General features: G+C 46.2%; 1 protein-coding gene and 1 pseudogene across 2 annotated transcripts; one reads left to right on the top strand and one right to left on the bottom strand.

The window, feature by feature from the left end:
- On the top strand, nt 1–14,011 carry CAPZA1 (capping actin protein of muscle Z-line subunit alpha 1). 2 transcript variants are annotated; one of them, XM_025215066.1, is made up of 10 exons: nt 1–95; nt 6,630–6,693; nt 8,668–8,719; nt 9,644–9,707; nt 9,814–10,020; nt 10,474–10,553; nt 11,013–11,091; nt 11,640–11,711; nt 12,449–12,511; nt 12,656–13,118. In XM_025215066.1, exons 1-10 carry the CDS (start codon nt 57–59, stop codon nt 12,659–12,661), a joined length of 726 nt encoding a protein of 241 aa, XP_025070851.1. In that variant the 5' UTR covers nt 1–56; the 3' UTR covers nt 12,662–13,118. The 2 variants fall into 2 exon arrangements, with proteins under 2 accessions (XP_025070851.1, XP_006033363.1); XM_006033301.3 differs by lacking the exon at nt 12,656–13,118 and adding an exon at nt 13,148–14,011 and having other exon boundaries at nt 3–95.
- Nucleotides 2,443–6,594, bottom strand: LOC112551845 (annotated as a pseudogene).
- Nucleotides 14,012–17,343: the final 3,332 nt, after the last annotated feature.

Below are 17,343 nucleotides of genomic sequence, written 5' to 3'. Positions count from 1 at the left end.
TCCGGCGACGCTGCGGTTCCCGGCGTGCTTGGCGCGGCGGCGGCCGTGGAGTCAAGATGGCGGACTTGGAGGATCGGGTGTCGGATGAGGAGAAGGTAGGGCGGTCTCGGGGGTGTTCCTCTTGCGCCCGCATCGCCAGTGGCGGGGGTTTGTCGCGGAGCCGGGCCCCTCTCCGCTCCTGTGGCACCAGCTCCCCCAAAAATAGATATAAAACCAACGAAGGAATCAATTCAGTGCCTCGGCCGGGAGCACGAGCAGCCTCAGGCAGCGCTAGAAGCGGCCCCGAGACTAGGTTTGACCCGCTGTCAACACCACTGGCCTTTCATTTCAGCAAGCAGCGCGCTACAAACACCAGCCCCTGCCCAGGTGCAGCGGACAGGGTCTCTGGCTTCGTGCCGGGGACGTCCCCCCAAACACGGCGCAAGAGGTGAGCGCTTTTCGTGGCCTGCAAGCTCGTTTCTATGTCCCCAGCCGAGCAAAGACCCCGCCAGCCGCACCTGGGCATGGTGCGTGGCTCCCTGGCTGGATGGATCACACACTGCCACAGTCCCACTGACACGAAAGGCGAGCGAGCCGTGCAAGGGGAGGCCTCTAGCCTGTTTCGGCGTCGCTTCCAGCTCGCCCGGATATCCCGGCCGAGCCCTTGGCAAGCCAGAGAGCCCCTCCTGCATTTCAGATGTGAAATGCAGCATCTGGCCTCGTCCCAGCTCCGCAGTCGGGTGCGAGGCTTCGCCGCTTGCTGCCACAACGAAAGACGGGTTGAAATCTAGCCCCTTTTCAAACCAGTTCAAAGCCCTTTAGCTGGCCCAAGGGCGCTCGCGATGGTCCCGCGTCGAGTCCCTTGCGGTCCCTTTCAGCCCTCACCTTCTCCGATGATTTGGTTGTTTGTTTCCTGTGGCTCTTACCAGGGCACTGAGTTGCATGTGTTTGTTTAGTCCTTCGTTTGTTTCAAGGGGAGGAACAAGCTGGTTGCACAGGAGAAACATCAACACTCCAGTAGCCCTAGAGGGTTGTTTGTCTCATGCAAATAGATGGGGGGGAAAAAAAATCTCTGTTTTAAATAAATAATCAAGCATTACTTCTACTGGTAAAATAAAAATAGCTTTTGGAGGAGGGGGGTTGCGTCTTAAACGAGGCTTTTTAAGTCACGATTCTTTCTAAACTCATTAGTGTCACTAGACGGAAAGGATTGTTGGCTCTGCTGTTCCTCAGCGGCTTTACTGTACAGGCAATATTACAGATGAGAAGACCGGCAACTAATAGAAGTAAATGTCAGAGATGCTTTCAGGTCTTGTGTGTTGCGTGGATTTGATTTTGCCAAGCCAGCAGAAAGAAGCAGCCGCTGTCTTCTGCTTTCACTCTGTTTCCTCATCGGGCTGTTCTTTTTTTAAACCTAGCTTAACAGCTGATTCGGTAGGTTTGCCTAGCATGCCTAGGCCCCAACTCTGTATTTGGCTGCATGCAAGCTTACCTCTGAAGGTCCGTAACTATCGCTTCAAGTGATGTTTCTGAGTCACTGATAATCAGACACTGAAATGTAGGCAGACAGCACACTCTAGTCCAGCACCTGTTCACTTCATTAATGCAGAATGAAGTCACTAGTGGGATATAGTGGTATGATTTAACCAGATTGTTTTGAAACATGATTACCTACTTTTTTAATGAAGACTACAATATAAAATGCTGATAATGAAATAGAAAGGACAGAATTTGGTTGCTGTGGCATAAAATAGATACCAGTAGTGGGTTATTTTACAGCAGAAGCAAAATCCTCTTCAAAATAATGACTTGGAATGCACAAAAGGATCCATCATTGAAACTGGTCTTTGGGCTGAAACACCCTAGATTTCATTACAAGTCAGTGGTGGTGGGGGGAGGACACACTTGAATTATTAAAAAAAACACAAGTGATGTAGCCCGTTTCCTCACTGCTGTGGTTTGGTTTCAGCCTGAGTTAGAGTGGGGGGCCTGGATTCTAACACATGGCCTCAGCAAAACAACCTAGCCTAGGTTATTGCACCTCCAAACTCGGGTTGACATTGGAGGGGATAAAGGCTAAATTAGTTTCTTACCTTGAATAAGCACTGCTCTGGCTGTTGTGAACTATTTCTACACAAACACTGTTTGCAGCTGCCATTTTGCCTGCTTAAACTAGCAAGTGGTTAGCTTCCCTACTAGATGCTTTCCCCATTTTAGAAAAAGGAAGTGCATTTCTGCCACAACCCTGCAGAGGCACTTGAAATGGTAACGATGAGGCAGGAAGTAGGTCAGGTCCTGTTTTCTTAGTTCTGCAGACATGCGTGCTGCCAGGGTGCCAGCATCCAAAGGCAAAGGTACTCTAGAATGACAGTAGTCTGACAGCTTGATATGCAGGGCTACTTTGTTGTGTGAGGGGGGCTTCCTTCACATTGAGCTGGATGATAGCTGTATTTAGTGGTTTAAGGTAACCAAGTCTCATACCCCGGAAGGAGCAAGAGGGTAGGGAAATTATACTTAACAAAAATAGCCCGTTTCCCTAGCTCATTGCTGCTGGTTTTCAGATATGGACATGGCACTTCCTGCCTTACACATTTAATTTCACCTGTCTTGCTAAAGTAGCAGAAGGTGGTGGCAGATGGGCGTATGTAGGAGTGGCCTTTTATAATTCCCTGAAACATCTGAGTCTCAGCCTTGATCTTTTAGGAAGTAACCTTTTGTACACAGAGCAGATTGAGAGAAGGTTGGATATATTAAAAAAGAAAAGAAAGTTGGAGAGAGAAAGTTAAAAGTATAATGGTATTTCTTTAGCGAGGCACCTTTCACAATCCACATAATGGCCATATAATTTTCCTTGTTGCACATCACTATATAAATATGCATGTGGCTTAGTTATTGTCATGGCAGCTCTCCTATTGGGATCCTCCCCATCAGAATGGATCTCAGTATCTTTTAAGTGAAGCTGTCTGTACTCAGAGGACAGTATCTGCAGTAGGGCCCTGAACATTTCCAGAGAGACATGCCTCTGCATGTGCTTACACTTGCACTTTCTAAGAAAAGCACATGCTTGGAAGAGATCCTCAGCCATCTAGGGTAGGACATGCAGTAAAGTCTAAAGGCACAACCATGAAGCAGCAGCATGCCTTTTCTTACTGTTTCACTAGTCTGAGTCGCAGGCTGCTAGATGGCACCGCTTGTCACACGTTCTTAGACAGTTTATGAAATCAGACTGTCTAAGTAGGATCAGTAGTTTAAGTAGGGGAATTTATTAAACAATGGAAAAGGCTATGTTTTAGTAATGCCAGAAGTCTATCCTTCTGTGACTGCAAAGGAAAAGGAGAGGAAGGTCGGGAAGATGGGCAAGCGTTCTAGCCCTGTGCAAGGGCCTCTGTTATTTCTTTCTGGCTTTGCTTTCAGGAGTTGCATGCTCACTTGTGTAAATGATATTGAGCATTAACCAAAACAAAAATATACATTTTTAAAAACATTTTTTTTTAAATAACCTGTTTTCCTGCCATTTGTGAGAGATTAGTATTGTGGTGAGGCTCAGGCCAGCTAAGGTAGAGGCATTGTTGGTAAAATGGAAGCAGCAGCAAGAAAGCACAGCAGCGCATCCAGCTGTTAATCTCCCCTCTCCTGAGTTGCTCTTCAAACCTTAATACACGGACTGGGAAATACTGGTTAGTATCCCAATAGAAACTGGGAAAAGGTTTCTGAACAGAGTTGGCTGCTACCCCCAATCATGAAGCTTAAGTTAATTTAATGATTATTTATACTCCCTTTGCTGCTCAAGGTAGTCTTTACAAGGCAAAATTTTAAAATAATACTTATTGTATTCATTGTCTTGGCCAATCAAGCTACAAAGTTTTATCTGGTAAGAAAGCCTTAACTTCTACTGGTGATAAAGTTGGAAACAACTTGTAAACTGTGGAAGGCACGATGCATTTGATATCATCTTTAAATTCGGCAGCACTCTTCTGTTGGTTGACTGTGTGCCTCCAGAGACCTGTCCAGGAACATTATATTCTCCCAGGTATTCAAAAGTCAGGAATTAGCAAACCTGTTGTTTAGAAGGAAGACACATAGGCCTTACTGGCACTGCCATATGGGTTGTAATGCATCATGCTGATGTTTAGTACACCACAGCGCACACTGGCATTTTTATTACCCCCTAAGAGGGAAAAGGGCCTGCCTTCCCACCTTTGGAGTTCAGGCAGGCTCGGATACCGTTTTCCCCACAATGAGCTCTCTCTCATCTTTATTATAGTACTTGCGATTCCAAATGCCTTAACTCTCTCACTACATTGTGCAAGTTCATGATGGGGCTACAGTACACCTTCCAGTAAAATGCACAGTCCCAGACAAATGGAGGAATAATGTACCACAAAATGGCACCAGCAAGTCCCTGTATGGACACATGCCAGAAATGCTGCCACATTCTCCATGGAATAGTCTTCAGTTCTTTCCTTAACCAGAGACTCCAGACTGACAGTAATTCCAAACAGGAGAGTAACATGGCATTAATAATAATAAACCATGATGTCCAGTAGTGAATCCCTAGCCAACTCCATGCAAACTCAGCAACTAATTGATAGGCTAGTATGAGCTTGAAAAGAAGCTTTCTCCATTGTCCCCAAGTAGGAGGTCTAAGGTGTGCAAGTTTCTTGCCTGTTCCCATTTTGTGCCTCTGTTGTACAGGGCACACGGTGTGAATGAAAGGCAGAAAGCTTTCTGTGTAATCAAAGTAGTAGATATACAGTATTCCCAGCCTTGGAGAGGCATTCAGTGCATGCAGCAGAAATAGCATTGGCTTAGGTTTTGCAGCTTTGAATTCCCAGAGGTCTTTTGGCAGCTTTTGCTTTGGCTTCAGTAATTTGAGATTCTCCAGCTGTAACAGAAAGGTTTCTTTGTGGCTACTGTTCTCTGGACTGTAGTTCATGCTCCCTAGACTGCAAGGAGCCTTCAGATGAGCAAGAGGATCCAGTTCAGGTTGTTTATTGCTGATCCAGAGATAAACATGCAAAGTGAATGTCACAGTAGCTAAACAAGCCAAAAACCCAAAGGGAAGTGCCCAGCCTCTTTGCCAGCTGACTCTCTGATCCTTTCCCCGTTTGTGAAAGTCTTTGAGACCATGGCCTGTATCGCCGATTTGCTGAATCAAGCCTCTTTTTACAACAGTCTTGGGAAACAGCATTGCAGTCACTTGCTTGGGTGGAACGCTGGCCACTGGAGGCTCTTCCCATTTCTTTCTGCATTGCGGACAACAGCTTGCATTGGAGTTCACCCACAGTGCAGCCAGGCATTGCCGGCTGATGCTGTGTCCGCAGTTCAGCTTGGTGGGATTGACTTGTCTTGCACAACACCGGGGGCAACCACCAGCAGAAATCTGGAGGTTGGTTATGGAAGCAGAGTCTCCTTTGGCTGACTTCTTGGTTTCATTTTGTATGTTTCCATTGGCCTCCGTCTCTTCGCTGTGTATCTTGACATCTCTTTCCATTAGCTCGGGTCACCCAACTTCGCTTTTAAAGCCCATCAAACTTAACTAATTCAATTTAAAGTATCCAGGGTTATTTCTTTATGCTCATTTCTAGCTTCATGGTACTCAAAATAATGGATCGGAGAGGGAGAGGTTATTTGTCTGGCTTGTAGAAGGGATCTCCTCACAACCTTGGCATGTTGCTGTTTTCCTGGTGGTCACTAGCATCTCCTCCTCCAACCAGTCATCAGGAACAAATGAGTTGCATCATAAGCAACCACTGAATCTCACAATATACTCTAGAAACTCCCTAGCTACAGCTATTCAGTGGGCTGTAATACCCTGCATCTACCGACAGCTCCCCTTAAACCAGGAACTTACTTAATCTTTACATGAGCCGACTTCAGCCTCCAGGTATTGAAAGCAACGACACAGTCTGTGTTCTGCTAGGTCACAAAAAGATAGCCAATAATGGGTGTGTGGGTGCCCAAGTTGGGTAGTTCAGTGGCCAAGCTGCAGTTTGTGATTCAGAAAAGTTGTTTCCAAATCGAGGGCTGTGTTTGCAGAAGTTATCCCGGATACCAGGTGCCCAGAGTGAAGTCGTGGGTGCTGAGCACCCGCTTCTCCCATGGACACTCTTTGGAACACAAGATTGGAATGGGCCTCTTGGGCCATGGAGTCCAGCCACTTGCTTACATGCAGCCATTTACCTAAAGACCCGTAAAGAATTGCCTACTTCAGAACCTCTCACGAAGCTTTAAGGTACAGATCGGAGACAACCTACCACACAGTACAGATACAAGCAGGGATGATACAGGCACTGCCCATACCCTGCCGCTGCAACAACAGAGAAGCTCTTACTTAGTTTATACATGCTCAGAGGATCCTAGCAAGGCAGTTTCTGCCAGCCTAAGCTGGGGGAGCTGATAGCTCTTAGCTGCTTTAAGAAATCAGGCCCCAAATTTCAGTCCAGCAGTTGAAGCCCTGACAACTAATGGATGCTTTGCAAACCTATTTAAATTTCTCCGTAAATACAGTATTGCTGAGAACTAGGAGGCCCAGTCCAGCTAGCAAACTGTGGTGAATTATGATGGTATACACTGCAGATTGTATTAACCCAAAAGTCTGATGTTTATTGAGTTTTGTCCACTAATGACTATATTCTGTTTTACTGTAGGTGCGTATTGCAGCAAAATTTATCACTCATGCACCCCCAGGAGAATTTAATGAAGTGTTTAATGGTGAGTAAATAGGAACAACTCAATGACTCAGGGGTTTTCCACGTTTAAGTTGTTACCAAAAAACCCCCCAAGATATAGAAGGTGCCTCACAAAGCATAGTTGCAAGAAGACGGCATTCTTTTTAAAGCCAACATTGTCAAAATTTGCAGTTTTGGGGTATGGACATGAAACGCCTTGAAGAGGCCGGTTTCCAGAGACTGGGTATTCTGCTGTTGGCTACAAATGTCCAACTCGGGATCCTTAAAATTCTGGTTTATTAGGCGGATTGAAACACTGTAATCATAAACCTTGGGGCTGGTCCCCACACACACACACACGCACACACACAGTAGCAGGCTAGAGTCAGGTATACCTATCCTACAAGCGCTGGAGTCTGTCGTTGAGGCTTCTTTCAGCGTGGTGTTATCTTCCAGAAGGGGGTCGCCGGCTGGTCCTTCTGGCTGGACAGGTCTGGTCGAGTTGGAGATCAAGAGGGCGCCACTGAGGGTCACTTTTCACTGCCTTTTATCTGTCCCTGGCAGACTTTGGTGACTCCCCAGTTTTCAGGTTTGCCCAATCCAGGGGTCATTGACCCTACTGGGACTTCCCCCACCCCTCGGTGGCTACTGGATGGCATCTGTCAGCCCCAGGGGTCGTCCGCATGTACGTGCAGGTTTGGGAGTCCGTTGATGAATTTAGAATAGGGCTCTGGGAGCGGTTGATCTGGAGATACTCAGCCCAAAAGTTGGTCCCCTGCGTTGATTAACTCAGGCCAGGGCTTCTAGCTCATGATCAGCGAAGTTTAGAGATTTCCCGGTTGTTACATTGTGTTCTATTGAGTTTTTGATTCCTGCCCTTGTTAACATTGTTACAATGTATAATTTACTTATGAAACTAAACACATTCAGTTGAAAGGTGAGGAGTATAAAATATAAGCTACAAATGCCATGGCACACAAATAGATAAAAATACCAAAGTACAAGGGGAGATACAAAATGTGCGCAGACAAATTTTAAAACACAATTCCTTATCTTAAAGTGAAAGAGAGAGGAAGGAAGAAAAGGTAGAAAAAGAAACATATCCAAAGAGGGGAGAGCAAATGCAGGCAAGAGGAAAGGGGGGCTTTCTGCTACACTGCACTTCCTGAAAATCAGCCCCTTTACAAGCCTCTCAGCCTGACCAAGAAAAATCATTTCTTAGATACTGGGTTTCACTCTTTTTTGATCTTTGATGGGTTTTATGCACCTCATTGGCTTTATTACAGTTTATTTTGTTAGCAATTTTCAAGCTTAATCAAAATACTAAGGTAAAAATCTTACATGCAGTATAAATGCAAAATCCTATGGCCGGGTACTGTTCAGGTGCAATTCTATGCTGCAACCTTGTTTGGAACTATTGTGGCAAATATTAAAATGTTTTAAGCTTTTGCCAGAAGCCTCTAAAGCCTAATTATATTCTAGAGTTTATATTACAAAAGCATGACACCTGGCTTTCTGTTTAAGCCATTCATTTTGGACCCCATTCCAACAAGTTTTGGCTTCGGTGCTATTCAAAGAACTTTAGTAGAGGTGGAGTACTTGTCACTTGACTTTTCCTCTCCCATTATTGAGAAGTGAATGAAGGAATAATTTTTTATCTTAAATACCCATTGGTCAGAGGCCAAGCAAAGAAAGCTATACTTCCCCGAAGTGAATATTTCAGAAAGCTGTGAACATGCAAAGATGAAGTACACAGTGCAAAACCAGTGTAATTGTAGTCATTGCTGTTTGTGACCCCCAAAACCATCCCCTCCCTATAGCATGGTTACAGTGTTAAGCAAGTTTAATGATAAATCACCACCCACACAGCAAGAAGAGTTTAATGCCACTATGCAACCACATCCTGTGCTAGCAGAATACTTCTGACACCCAAGTTTCTGCCTTTGCACTATTACACAAGTGAGATAGAAGCAGAGACCTCAAATATTTGATAATCTATCCACTTTCATCTCTCTAGATGTGCGGTTACTGCTTAACAATGACAATCTTCTCAGGGAAGGGGCAGCACAGTAAGTATGGTTTGACAGCCACTTCACAATTAAACACTAACAAAGTGTACCCTTCTGTACACCGAGTCTAATGAGGAAACAGGACAAGTGATCACAGCTGCCTGTGTCATACTGTAATTCCCCCTTTCCAAAAAAAATGCAGCATCTAGAGGTTCCTTCTCAAAAGGCCTAGGCAGAATGACCTTTCACAGAGAAAAACTTAAGTAAATGTGGAAATCCAGCATCTGCAGAATGTAACTTTTCAGAGGCCAGATAAATAATGAATGCTTGTAAACCATTCTAGAACTGGTGCCACTATCTAGTTCCAATTGTGAAAAATTTTAACTCGAGGAGCTTATGGTGACTCTTAGCCAAAGTTTGGTAAATGACCATCCTCAACTAATTGCTGTCAAAGTATCTTGTTTGATTGTTCATTAACTTCAAAAGGAGCCTTGTGGTACATGTGGCAGGACCACAGGATTTGTGTTTGAACTACACAAAGCATCCATCAGCAAGTTTTTCTAAAACAGGTCTGTTGGAAGCATTAAAGTCAAATCATGTCATGCTTCACTCACAACTGGCCATGTTAATTCCAGCTATTACCTGTCTGAACTGCCTTGACCTGTTCATCTTTCTCCAGGCAGTAGCTCTGCTAGTAAACTTCCTGCATCCCTAGTCTTCACTAACTAAACCTGGCATGAGAATTTGGCTTTTACAGTTACCTTAGAAAGCAGGTGGAGGGCCTTCTTTTGGTGCCAGCCTGGCATAAAAGCAGCACAGAAAGCCTTTCCTAGAGCATGTGTATAAAGTATCTGTGGTTGATATTTTCATGGGGAGTGAGAAAGCAGGCTCTGTCAGGAAGAAGGGATTTATACTTGACAGTGTCAGAAAAAATATGACTAGCAATATCACTATTAAAGCTTATCCTCCTTCTGTTGTTAACAGTGCATTTGCGCAGTACAACATGGATCAGTTCACTCCAGTGAAGATAGAGGGGTATGATGACCAGGTAAGAAAACACATTTGCTATGTGCTTTTTTGTATGCAGCAAATTTGAAAGCCACGTGAAAGGGGTAAGGATGTAAGTAAGTGCCTTGCTTTCTTTTTATTTTCAGGTTTTGATTACAGAACACGGTGATCTGGGCAACGGTAGATTTTTAGACCCAAGGAACAAGCTTTCCTTTAAGTTTGATCATCTAAGAAAGGAAGCTAGTGATCCCCAGCCTGAGGACACAGAAACAGCTTTAAAGTCTTGGAGAGATGCCTGTGACAACGCATTGAGGGCATACGTGAAAGACCATTACCCCAGTGGCTTTTGTACTGTTAAGTATCCATCTTTTTTCACTGATGACTCTTTGCCCCGTGTCTGTTAGCACCATGCAGTGCTACAGAGCAGTGATATTTCAGCTCTTTAGTTTTCCTGTGTGTCTGGTCTTTGCTGTGAAGTAAAGGGTACAGGTAGTCTGTCCAAAAGGGTACAGGTAGTCTGTTCATGCATTTGGGCAGGATGTAACTAGCAGCAAGACATTTCCCAGTAAGCCAAAGTTACTGTGCGCAGCAGCCCTTGCTAGGGCTAAGTTGACTGGAAAAGCAGGCACCGTGTGTGTGTGTGTATATAAAGGGGGTAACTAAGCATATGCACATGCTCTCTGGTTTGTGGGGTAGTAGGATCCTGAATTTCTACTAGCATTACTGAAAAAAAGCTCAAAGCTGTTAGACAGAGTTCTCGCCCTGTGCATTCTAGCACTTAACTTAAACTCTCTTTATGAATACAGGTTTATGGCAAAATTATAGATGGGCAGCAAACAGTTATTGCCTGTATTGAAAGCCACCAGTTTCAGCCCAAAAACTTTTGGTAAGATCATTGAAAAGATGTTTTCTTCTTGTACTCCCACTTTTCCCAGCCCTTTGAACCCAGTCTCTTTGTCTCCATGCTTGCTTCAAAGCAGTAGACTAGGAATCAGACTCAGTTCTGCCCTCAGCTTGCTAATTGCTTACCTCCCCATCAGGCCGAATAGGAGGCCTCAGGACAAGGCCCCTGTGTTGCTTTCAGTCATTCATTTAAATAGTGCTGTGAACCAGGTGGCAGTAGCTCTCCTGGTCCCAGAGCGTATATGCATCATATTTCTGCATGCCGAAGCTTCTATCCTTGAACCACACTGCTTTAGTGGCACAAGATACCCAGCAAGGTATTTCAGTGCAGGCCACAAAGCACTAGGAGCTCAGCAGACGGAGAACTATTCCTGATCTGGCTCTTCCATTTGTGGATGAAGCCGAGTACAAATAAACAGCTTCCCTATGTGGTTTTCTGCAGGAATGGTCGTTGGAGGTCAGAATGGAAGTTTACCATCACTCCACCCACAGCTCAGGTTGCTGCAGTGCTGAAGATTCAGGTAAGTGCATTGCCAAACAGTAAATCACACCAAATCCATAGTTGCTTCAAATGTTCCCAGGGATTTGACTCCCAAATGAAAACTTAGGTGTATGCAAATACAGCACTTTCAAATTCAAAAACTGCAGAGACAGCTGAATTGTTTAATAGTCAGAAGCATACTCTTGAGAATGGCTCCTTTAAGAATTAAACACTCAGTCTGGCCTGATGGCACAGTTCTGTATCATCAGATGATACATCAAGCTGTGTTTCACTCCTGACCCTGGCTAATAAGGGGTAGGGCTCATAAGCAGTCCTGTGAACACAGGACTTGCCTGCTCTCATTCCAGCTCTACCAAGGACTTCCTGTATTCGCATGGTCTCCGCTAAGAAGGAAGGCAGCCTTTGTTAGTCTCCACATGAAACTGTGGTAGCTCTCTCAGCATTACAGTTGAGTTTTTCTTCTGTTCTTTGGATCTGTGTGTACCTTGCATAACACAATAGAGCTCTGGTTTTGGATGGGGAAATCACACTATTAGTCATACCCTCCACATCTCTGTCTTTGTGTAGGTTCACTACTATGAAGATGGCAACGTGCAGCTGGTTAGTCATAAAGACATCCAGGACTCGGTACCGATTTCGGTGAGCATGCAGAGCTGGTAACCTGCCGGCAACCCTTTTGTCTCGTTTGATTAAGCACAGCTGTACTCTGACATGGCTCCACTCTTGGGCCTCTTACTTTACACAGAAGGACTGTGTGATCAGACTACAGGCTGACCTGTCAGCATGCACAGCATTACATGGGATATCCAGCTTTGCTGTTGCTTATGGAGAAGGACTGTGCCAAGAAGCACATCACAAAGACTAGAAAAGACACTGGGCTATTTGTCTTGTGCTGTCCCCCGTGGGAGCAGAATGGTGTGTGCTGGCTGCTTTCTGGGTAAAAGAAAGTTTGAACTAAAAATACAATGGTACATTGATGAAAGGTCTAGCATTGCAGCACCAAGGCCAGACAATCATAGTAGCTACAGGGGCTGTAGACTCCTAAAAGATGTACTGAAGGGAAGATAACTAGCTTGGACATTAAACAAGTGGGAGCCAGTGAAGTAGCATCCCCATCAGCTGTTGGGGAGAGACCATCTGATTTTGCTCGCTAGAGGGCAGTCCTCCCTTCCCTTTTGGGAGGAACATGCCTCCTAACTAGTCTGCTTCCACTTCTAAGCCATGTGCTTAAACTCCTACGCACATCAGCTGAGTCTGTTCCCAGTTGCTTATGCTCCTGGTATCTCCAGAAGAGAATTCTAGGAGACAGTCTATTTTGTCACTGTAATACTCAGTCTTTGAATCTAAAAATAATAATTCCTCCTCTGACTTTGCAGAACGATGTCCAAACAGCCAAGGAATTTATTAAAGTCATAGAACATGCGGAAAACGAGTACCAGGTAAGACTCTAGCAGATACCTGGCAGATTCCCTCCGTATTTTTTTTTTTTTTAAAATACACCATTTACAAATGGTCAAGACACACAGCTTTACTCAATAGCTTGACCTCCCACTTATCCTTTGTGCCTTCATGCTTGTTTCTAGCTTTAATCCTCCAATGGCAATCAGCAGCAGGATGCCTTCGTATTGTAGAAGGGTGTTAACAAGGAGGCTGGAAGGACACCAACTCCAGTTCAGCATGAGGTCACACAGGGCATTTCTATGGGCATCCTCAGTCTTGAGGCCAGCAAGTGTTTGAGTCCTGGACTGAATGCCCCTCTCCACCTCCCGCTATGAAACACTGGAAGGAACCCCATGCTTCAGTCTTTGCTGCTGTATTTGTTCTGCCTCTCCTTCAGGCCTCTTCCAAAAGGCCATGTTCACCAAGTTCACTTGAGGAACAGGAGAAGAGGGTAGTAGACACCCTTTCTTCTATCCACAATACTCATTTTGCTTCCCTAGCCCATGGTAGTGTGCCTCCCCTTAGAAGGGACTGATAGCACTAAAGCTGCATAGCAGTCTAGTGGTTTTTTGAAGCACCGTACCACTGGTGAATTTATAGTTAGGCATTGACCTTCCATCCACTTGCTGTTGCAGACGGCGATCAGTGAAAACTACCAGACTATGTCAGACACCACATTCAAAGCCTTACGTCGGCAGCTCCCGGTCACTCGCACCAAGATCGACTGGAACAAAATCCTTAGCTACAAGATTGGCAAAGAAATGCAAAATGCTTAAGGCAAAAAGGAGGAGATGTATGAAATGTTAGCGTGCAAAAAACAAATGTGGTCTTATGCCAAGTAGGCGGTTTCTAAACCAGTGCAGCATCTTGCTAGGGCTTTCAAAGTTAACAGGTTTTCTAGCCTCACAGAGAACTGTTGAACAAATAGCATTGTCTTTGTGTTTTTATGTTCCCTGCCATATAAACTCCCTGCTCTGACTGCATTTACTGGTAGGTCTTTTGAATTAAGCCACATTAATAGTTCAGTGATGTAGCTCTGGTCTGGAGTCGTTGTAATTGTTCTGGTTGGAAAATTTCCTAGCCCTGAAAGCCCTTCTATAAAATGCAGGCAGAGGGTATTGGGAGCACTTTCTCTGCACCCTTACATGGTGCTCTTGTCAGTTTGTCCGCTCTGCCAACAGCTCATGGCACTATGCTGCGAGATGCAACAAACCACAAGACACAACACATCCTGCCACTAGCTCTGCAAAGCAGCAGGCCTCCAGGTTTAGGGGGTAGTATTTGGAATGAATTTGCAAGCCCCCACGCCGCAGTCCCAAGGAGGCCAAATCTTCTTGAGAAAGTGAGTTTGGTTTTTTTATCCAAAGACTTGAGCCACATTGTCACTTCTTTCTTTTCTTGGACATATGGTGAACAGACATCTGCATTTTTACACAACGCTTCATCCAGGTCCAAGTTGGATCACTGCTGATCCATTTAGTCTGGACCAAGACTGATATTCCTGTAGGGAATCCCAGGTATGTTGCGCTTTGATGCTTTGTGGCGGGTTCCTAGAAGGTACCCCAAGCATATGAATGGCTGGCATGTACAATGGCTGTATCAAATAAAAGATCTGCACCAAAGTGAGAGAGAGCCCACACTCCCTCCTCATCTCCTATTGTGGCCAGTTTTTATTATACCTACAAGGAATGCTGGCATTCAGCTCAACTGCTTTTTAAAAACCCCTGCTAAATTATTCTGATTTTATAGAACCCGGAGTAACAGACTGCAGAGCAGCTTCCCTCGGGGGGAAACTCTCTCACATTGTAGACTCACTGCTAAATGAAAGGTTAGTTGATTCCCTTTGCTGTGTTTACATGTGATTGTCACTGGGCCTCTCCCAAGGTCTGATTTTTTTAAACTGGCTGGTGTCTTCCTATTTCTAAACATGCAACAAGAACGGGGGGGGGAGGGGCGGGGTTGGGGCTGCTTGTGCATTAAACATTAGGTTCTGTTCAGTGGTATCACAAAGTTGCATGTCTCATTCTTTGTGAGAAAATTGTCAGAATAAAGATATATTTGTATTATTTGCCACTCAGAATATCCGTTCATCCATCCCACCCTCATCCTGTGTCAACAAGCTGAGTAGAAATACACCAGTCTTTGTTCTAAAGCTACTTGCGTCTGTCATTTATACGGTCTGTTCTGTTTGTTCCCAAGCAGAACACAGGCAGCTGCTACCAAAACCCTCTGTCCTGCATTGGGTAACAGCAGCATTACTAGGGCTATACACAGAGCTCCTGACCCTTTTTCCACGCACATCACACACAACTGCAGTTCTGGAAACTCACAGTCAGGAGGAACATACAACTAGCTCAGAGGACTGCAAGATGCCTCCTTTGTAACACGACACATGGGGCTCCTCACACTTGTCTCCAATACCTTGACACTGCCCCACTCTCACTAGGTCACAATTCAACCTCTCCTGGTTCCTGGCAGCCGACATGGTTGCATAGGTCTTGCCACAGCATGCAAAACCTCATGTACCATTGTTCTGAGGTCTGCTGACAGACGCCCTGCAAGCTGGTTACCTTGCGCCGTTTCCTATATATAAAGCTACATGCAACAATGCTTGCTCCTATTTGCATATTAAAGTGCATTCAGGACCAAACGTTTGCCAAGGCATTCTGCAGGTCAGGATCACCCAGCTGTTGCCTCAGACAGGGACAGGTTACATTCAACTAGATGAAAAAGGAAGCTTTGCATCTGAAAGTTTGTCACACTTCTTCCCCCACTGTACAGGAGTTCCCTAAAGAACCCGCACCCCTTCTGCACTTCTTGCACAGCTACAGCTATAACACTACAACCCCATGAGAGACATGCAAAGGCCCATACAGCAAGCAGACACATTTTTGTGGGGAGAGGGTGGCGGGCACAGGGTGGAGAAAAGTTAACCAGGATAGAAACATTTGCCAGGCCTAGGACAACCTAGGAGCCACTGAGCCGAGTTGTGCCAGGGATTTGGGGCTGCGGGGGAAGGAGGTGCTTGACCACAAAGCATTCCCAGAGACTCAGCACTGTATGCCTTCCCCAGCTGCTGTAATGCTCCATTCAGCTGCTGCTTAGCACCATCCCAGATGGTGACCACCACCTTCCCTCCCTTTGGTTATCAAAGTCAGTCATTCTGGGGCTGCTGTAGCAACATGCTTTGCATCCCATGCAAATGCCCTGGACTGTGGAGAACTGGCACACTGGGCCTATTGTTTTTTTCCTAGCAACATTTCCACTGCCCTCAGGTCACTGAGGCCAGCTGAATGCCATCGGCCCAGGGCCCCTGCCACTGCTACCAGTGGAGAAGCTGCACCAACAAGAAAGCTCAGTAAAAAGCTTGGTGGGTCAATGCACTAGAGCAAGCACCAGGATACCCTCCGCCCAGCAGTGGAGCCCAAAACCAGCCTTGTCCTACATCCTGGACACAGACCTCCACCACTTCTTAAAAGTTCACATGCTTTTCCTCCCTGGCTCCGAGGGGACTGAGCACCCTTACACCAAGCTGCGGAGCCCCAAAATCCTTTGTGTGGTGTTAGCACCTTCCTGGCCAGGCGCTCCCAGTACTTCGTGCACCTCCACCCGTGTACCTCCTCTGGGTAAGGAAGGAGGAGGCTGAGGCATTGCCAGGGAAAAGTGACACTGGGACTACACAGCACAGCCACCATCCCTGCCCAGTGCCATCCTTGTCGCACCAGTCTGTTATACTGTGTGCCCTACAGTCCAGTGGGAGTTGCTTCCCAGACCCCACCCTGGCTCCCTCTGCCCCAGACAAGCAGAAGCTAGCTGGTTATCACAACCAAAGCCAAAGGACAGACTTCCCTCCGCGTGCCCCCTGCGCCCATTCCACCTCTTACCCTTCTCCAGAAGGCTGAGGGTGCTGCAGAAGGAGGCTGGGCTAGGCTGGGCTGGAGGCCTCAACCCCACCTCCTTTGCGAGAGGGAGGAGGCCAGCTGAGCCAGGTTCCAGTTCACCAGCACCCAGCTGCAGTTCCTCACCAGCAGCAGGTGAATCCAATCATCATCATCACCATCCTGCTGAGCCCAGCCCAGCCCCTGGGCTTGAGAGCTCTTAAAGGTACAGGTCCATCCCATCTTGGGGCTGCATGGCAAGGAGAAACAGGTGCCAGTTAGGCGAGAGAGATGTCAGGGCAATGGAAAGCTCATGCCTGTCAAGCCCAACACCAACAGGTCTCTGCACTGCCCATGTCTATCAAAGCACCTGGTGCACATGTAGCAGGAAATGCATCAAAACAGCCTCTAAAATAGACCCTTGGGAAGAAGGCAGGTCTAGTGGATAGAGCCCTGGGCTGGGACTCAGAAGCCTGGCTTGTGTGCGTAGCTCTACTAGTCACCTGCCTCAGTTTTCCCATCTGTAAAATGGGGCCAATGCTACAGACCTTGTAAAGTACCGAGAGATCTGATAAGCATGCTGTGAAAGGGCTTGAGACTACACATCATACAGGGACACAGGGTCCAGCACTGGCTTTAATTAAACTTTGCACATGAGAGAAATGGTAGAAACAATATTTCTGGTTGAACCGCAAGCAGCCTCCCTGTGGACCCTCTGCTTCTCTGGTCCCGTAACTCACCCCGGGCCACACCGGCTGTCTGTGGCAGGGCTGGGAGTCCTCCCTACTCTCTCAGCACCTGCCGTAAAAGCAGAAAGAAGCCCAGCCAGCCAGCTCCAGCACTGCACCATACCCAGGTGTGGCCTTCAGTTGCTGCAGCCACCCCCTTGACACGGTTCCCTTGGACAGCGTCTCAATCCTTATATTCCCTTGGCCTAGGCCCTGGGACTCGCG

Source organism: Alligator sinensis, unplaced genomic scaffold, assembly GCF_000455745.1.
Source record: "Alligator sinensis unplaced genomic scaffold, ASM45574v1 scaffold1218_1, whole genome shotgun sequence".
Lineage (NCBI taxonomy): Eukaryota > Metazoa > Chordata > Crocodylia > Alligatoridae > Alligator > Alligator sinensis.
This window is presented reverse-complemented; position numbering and strand designations above follow the sequence as displayed.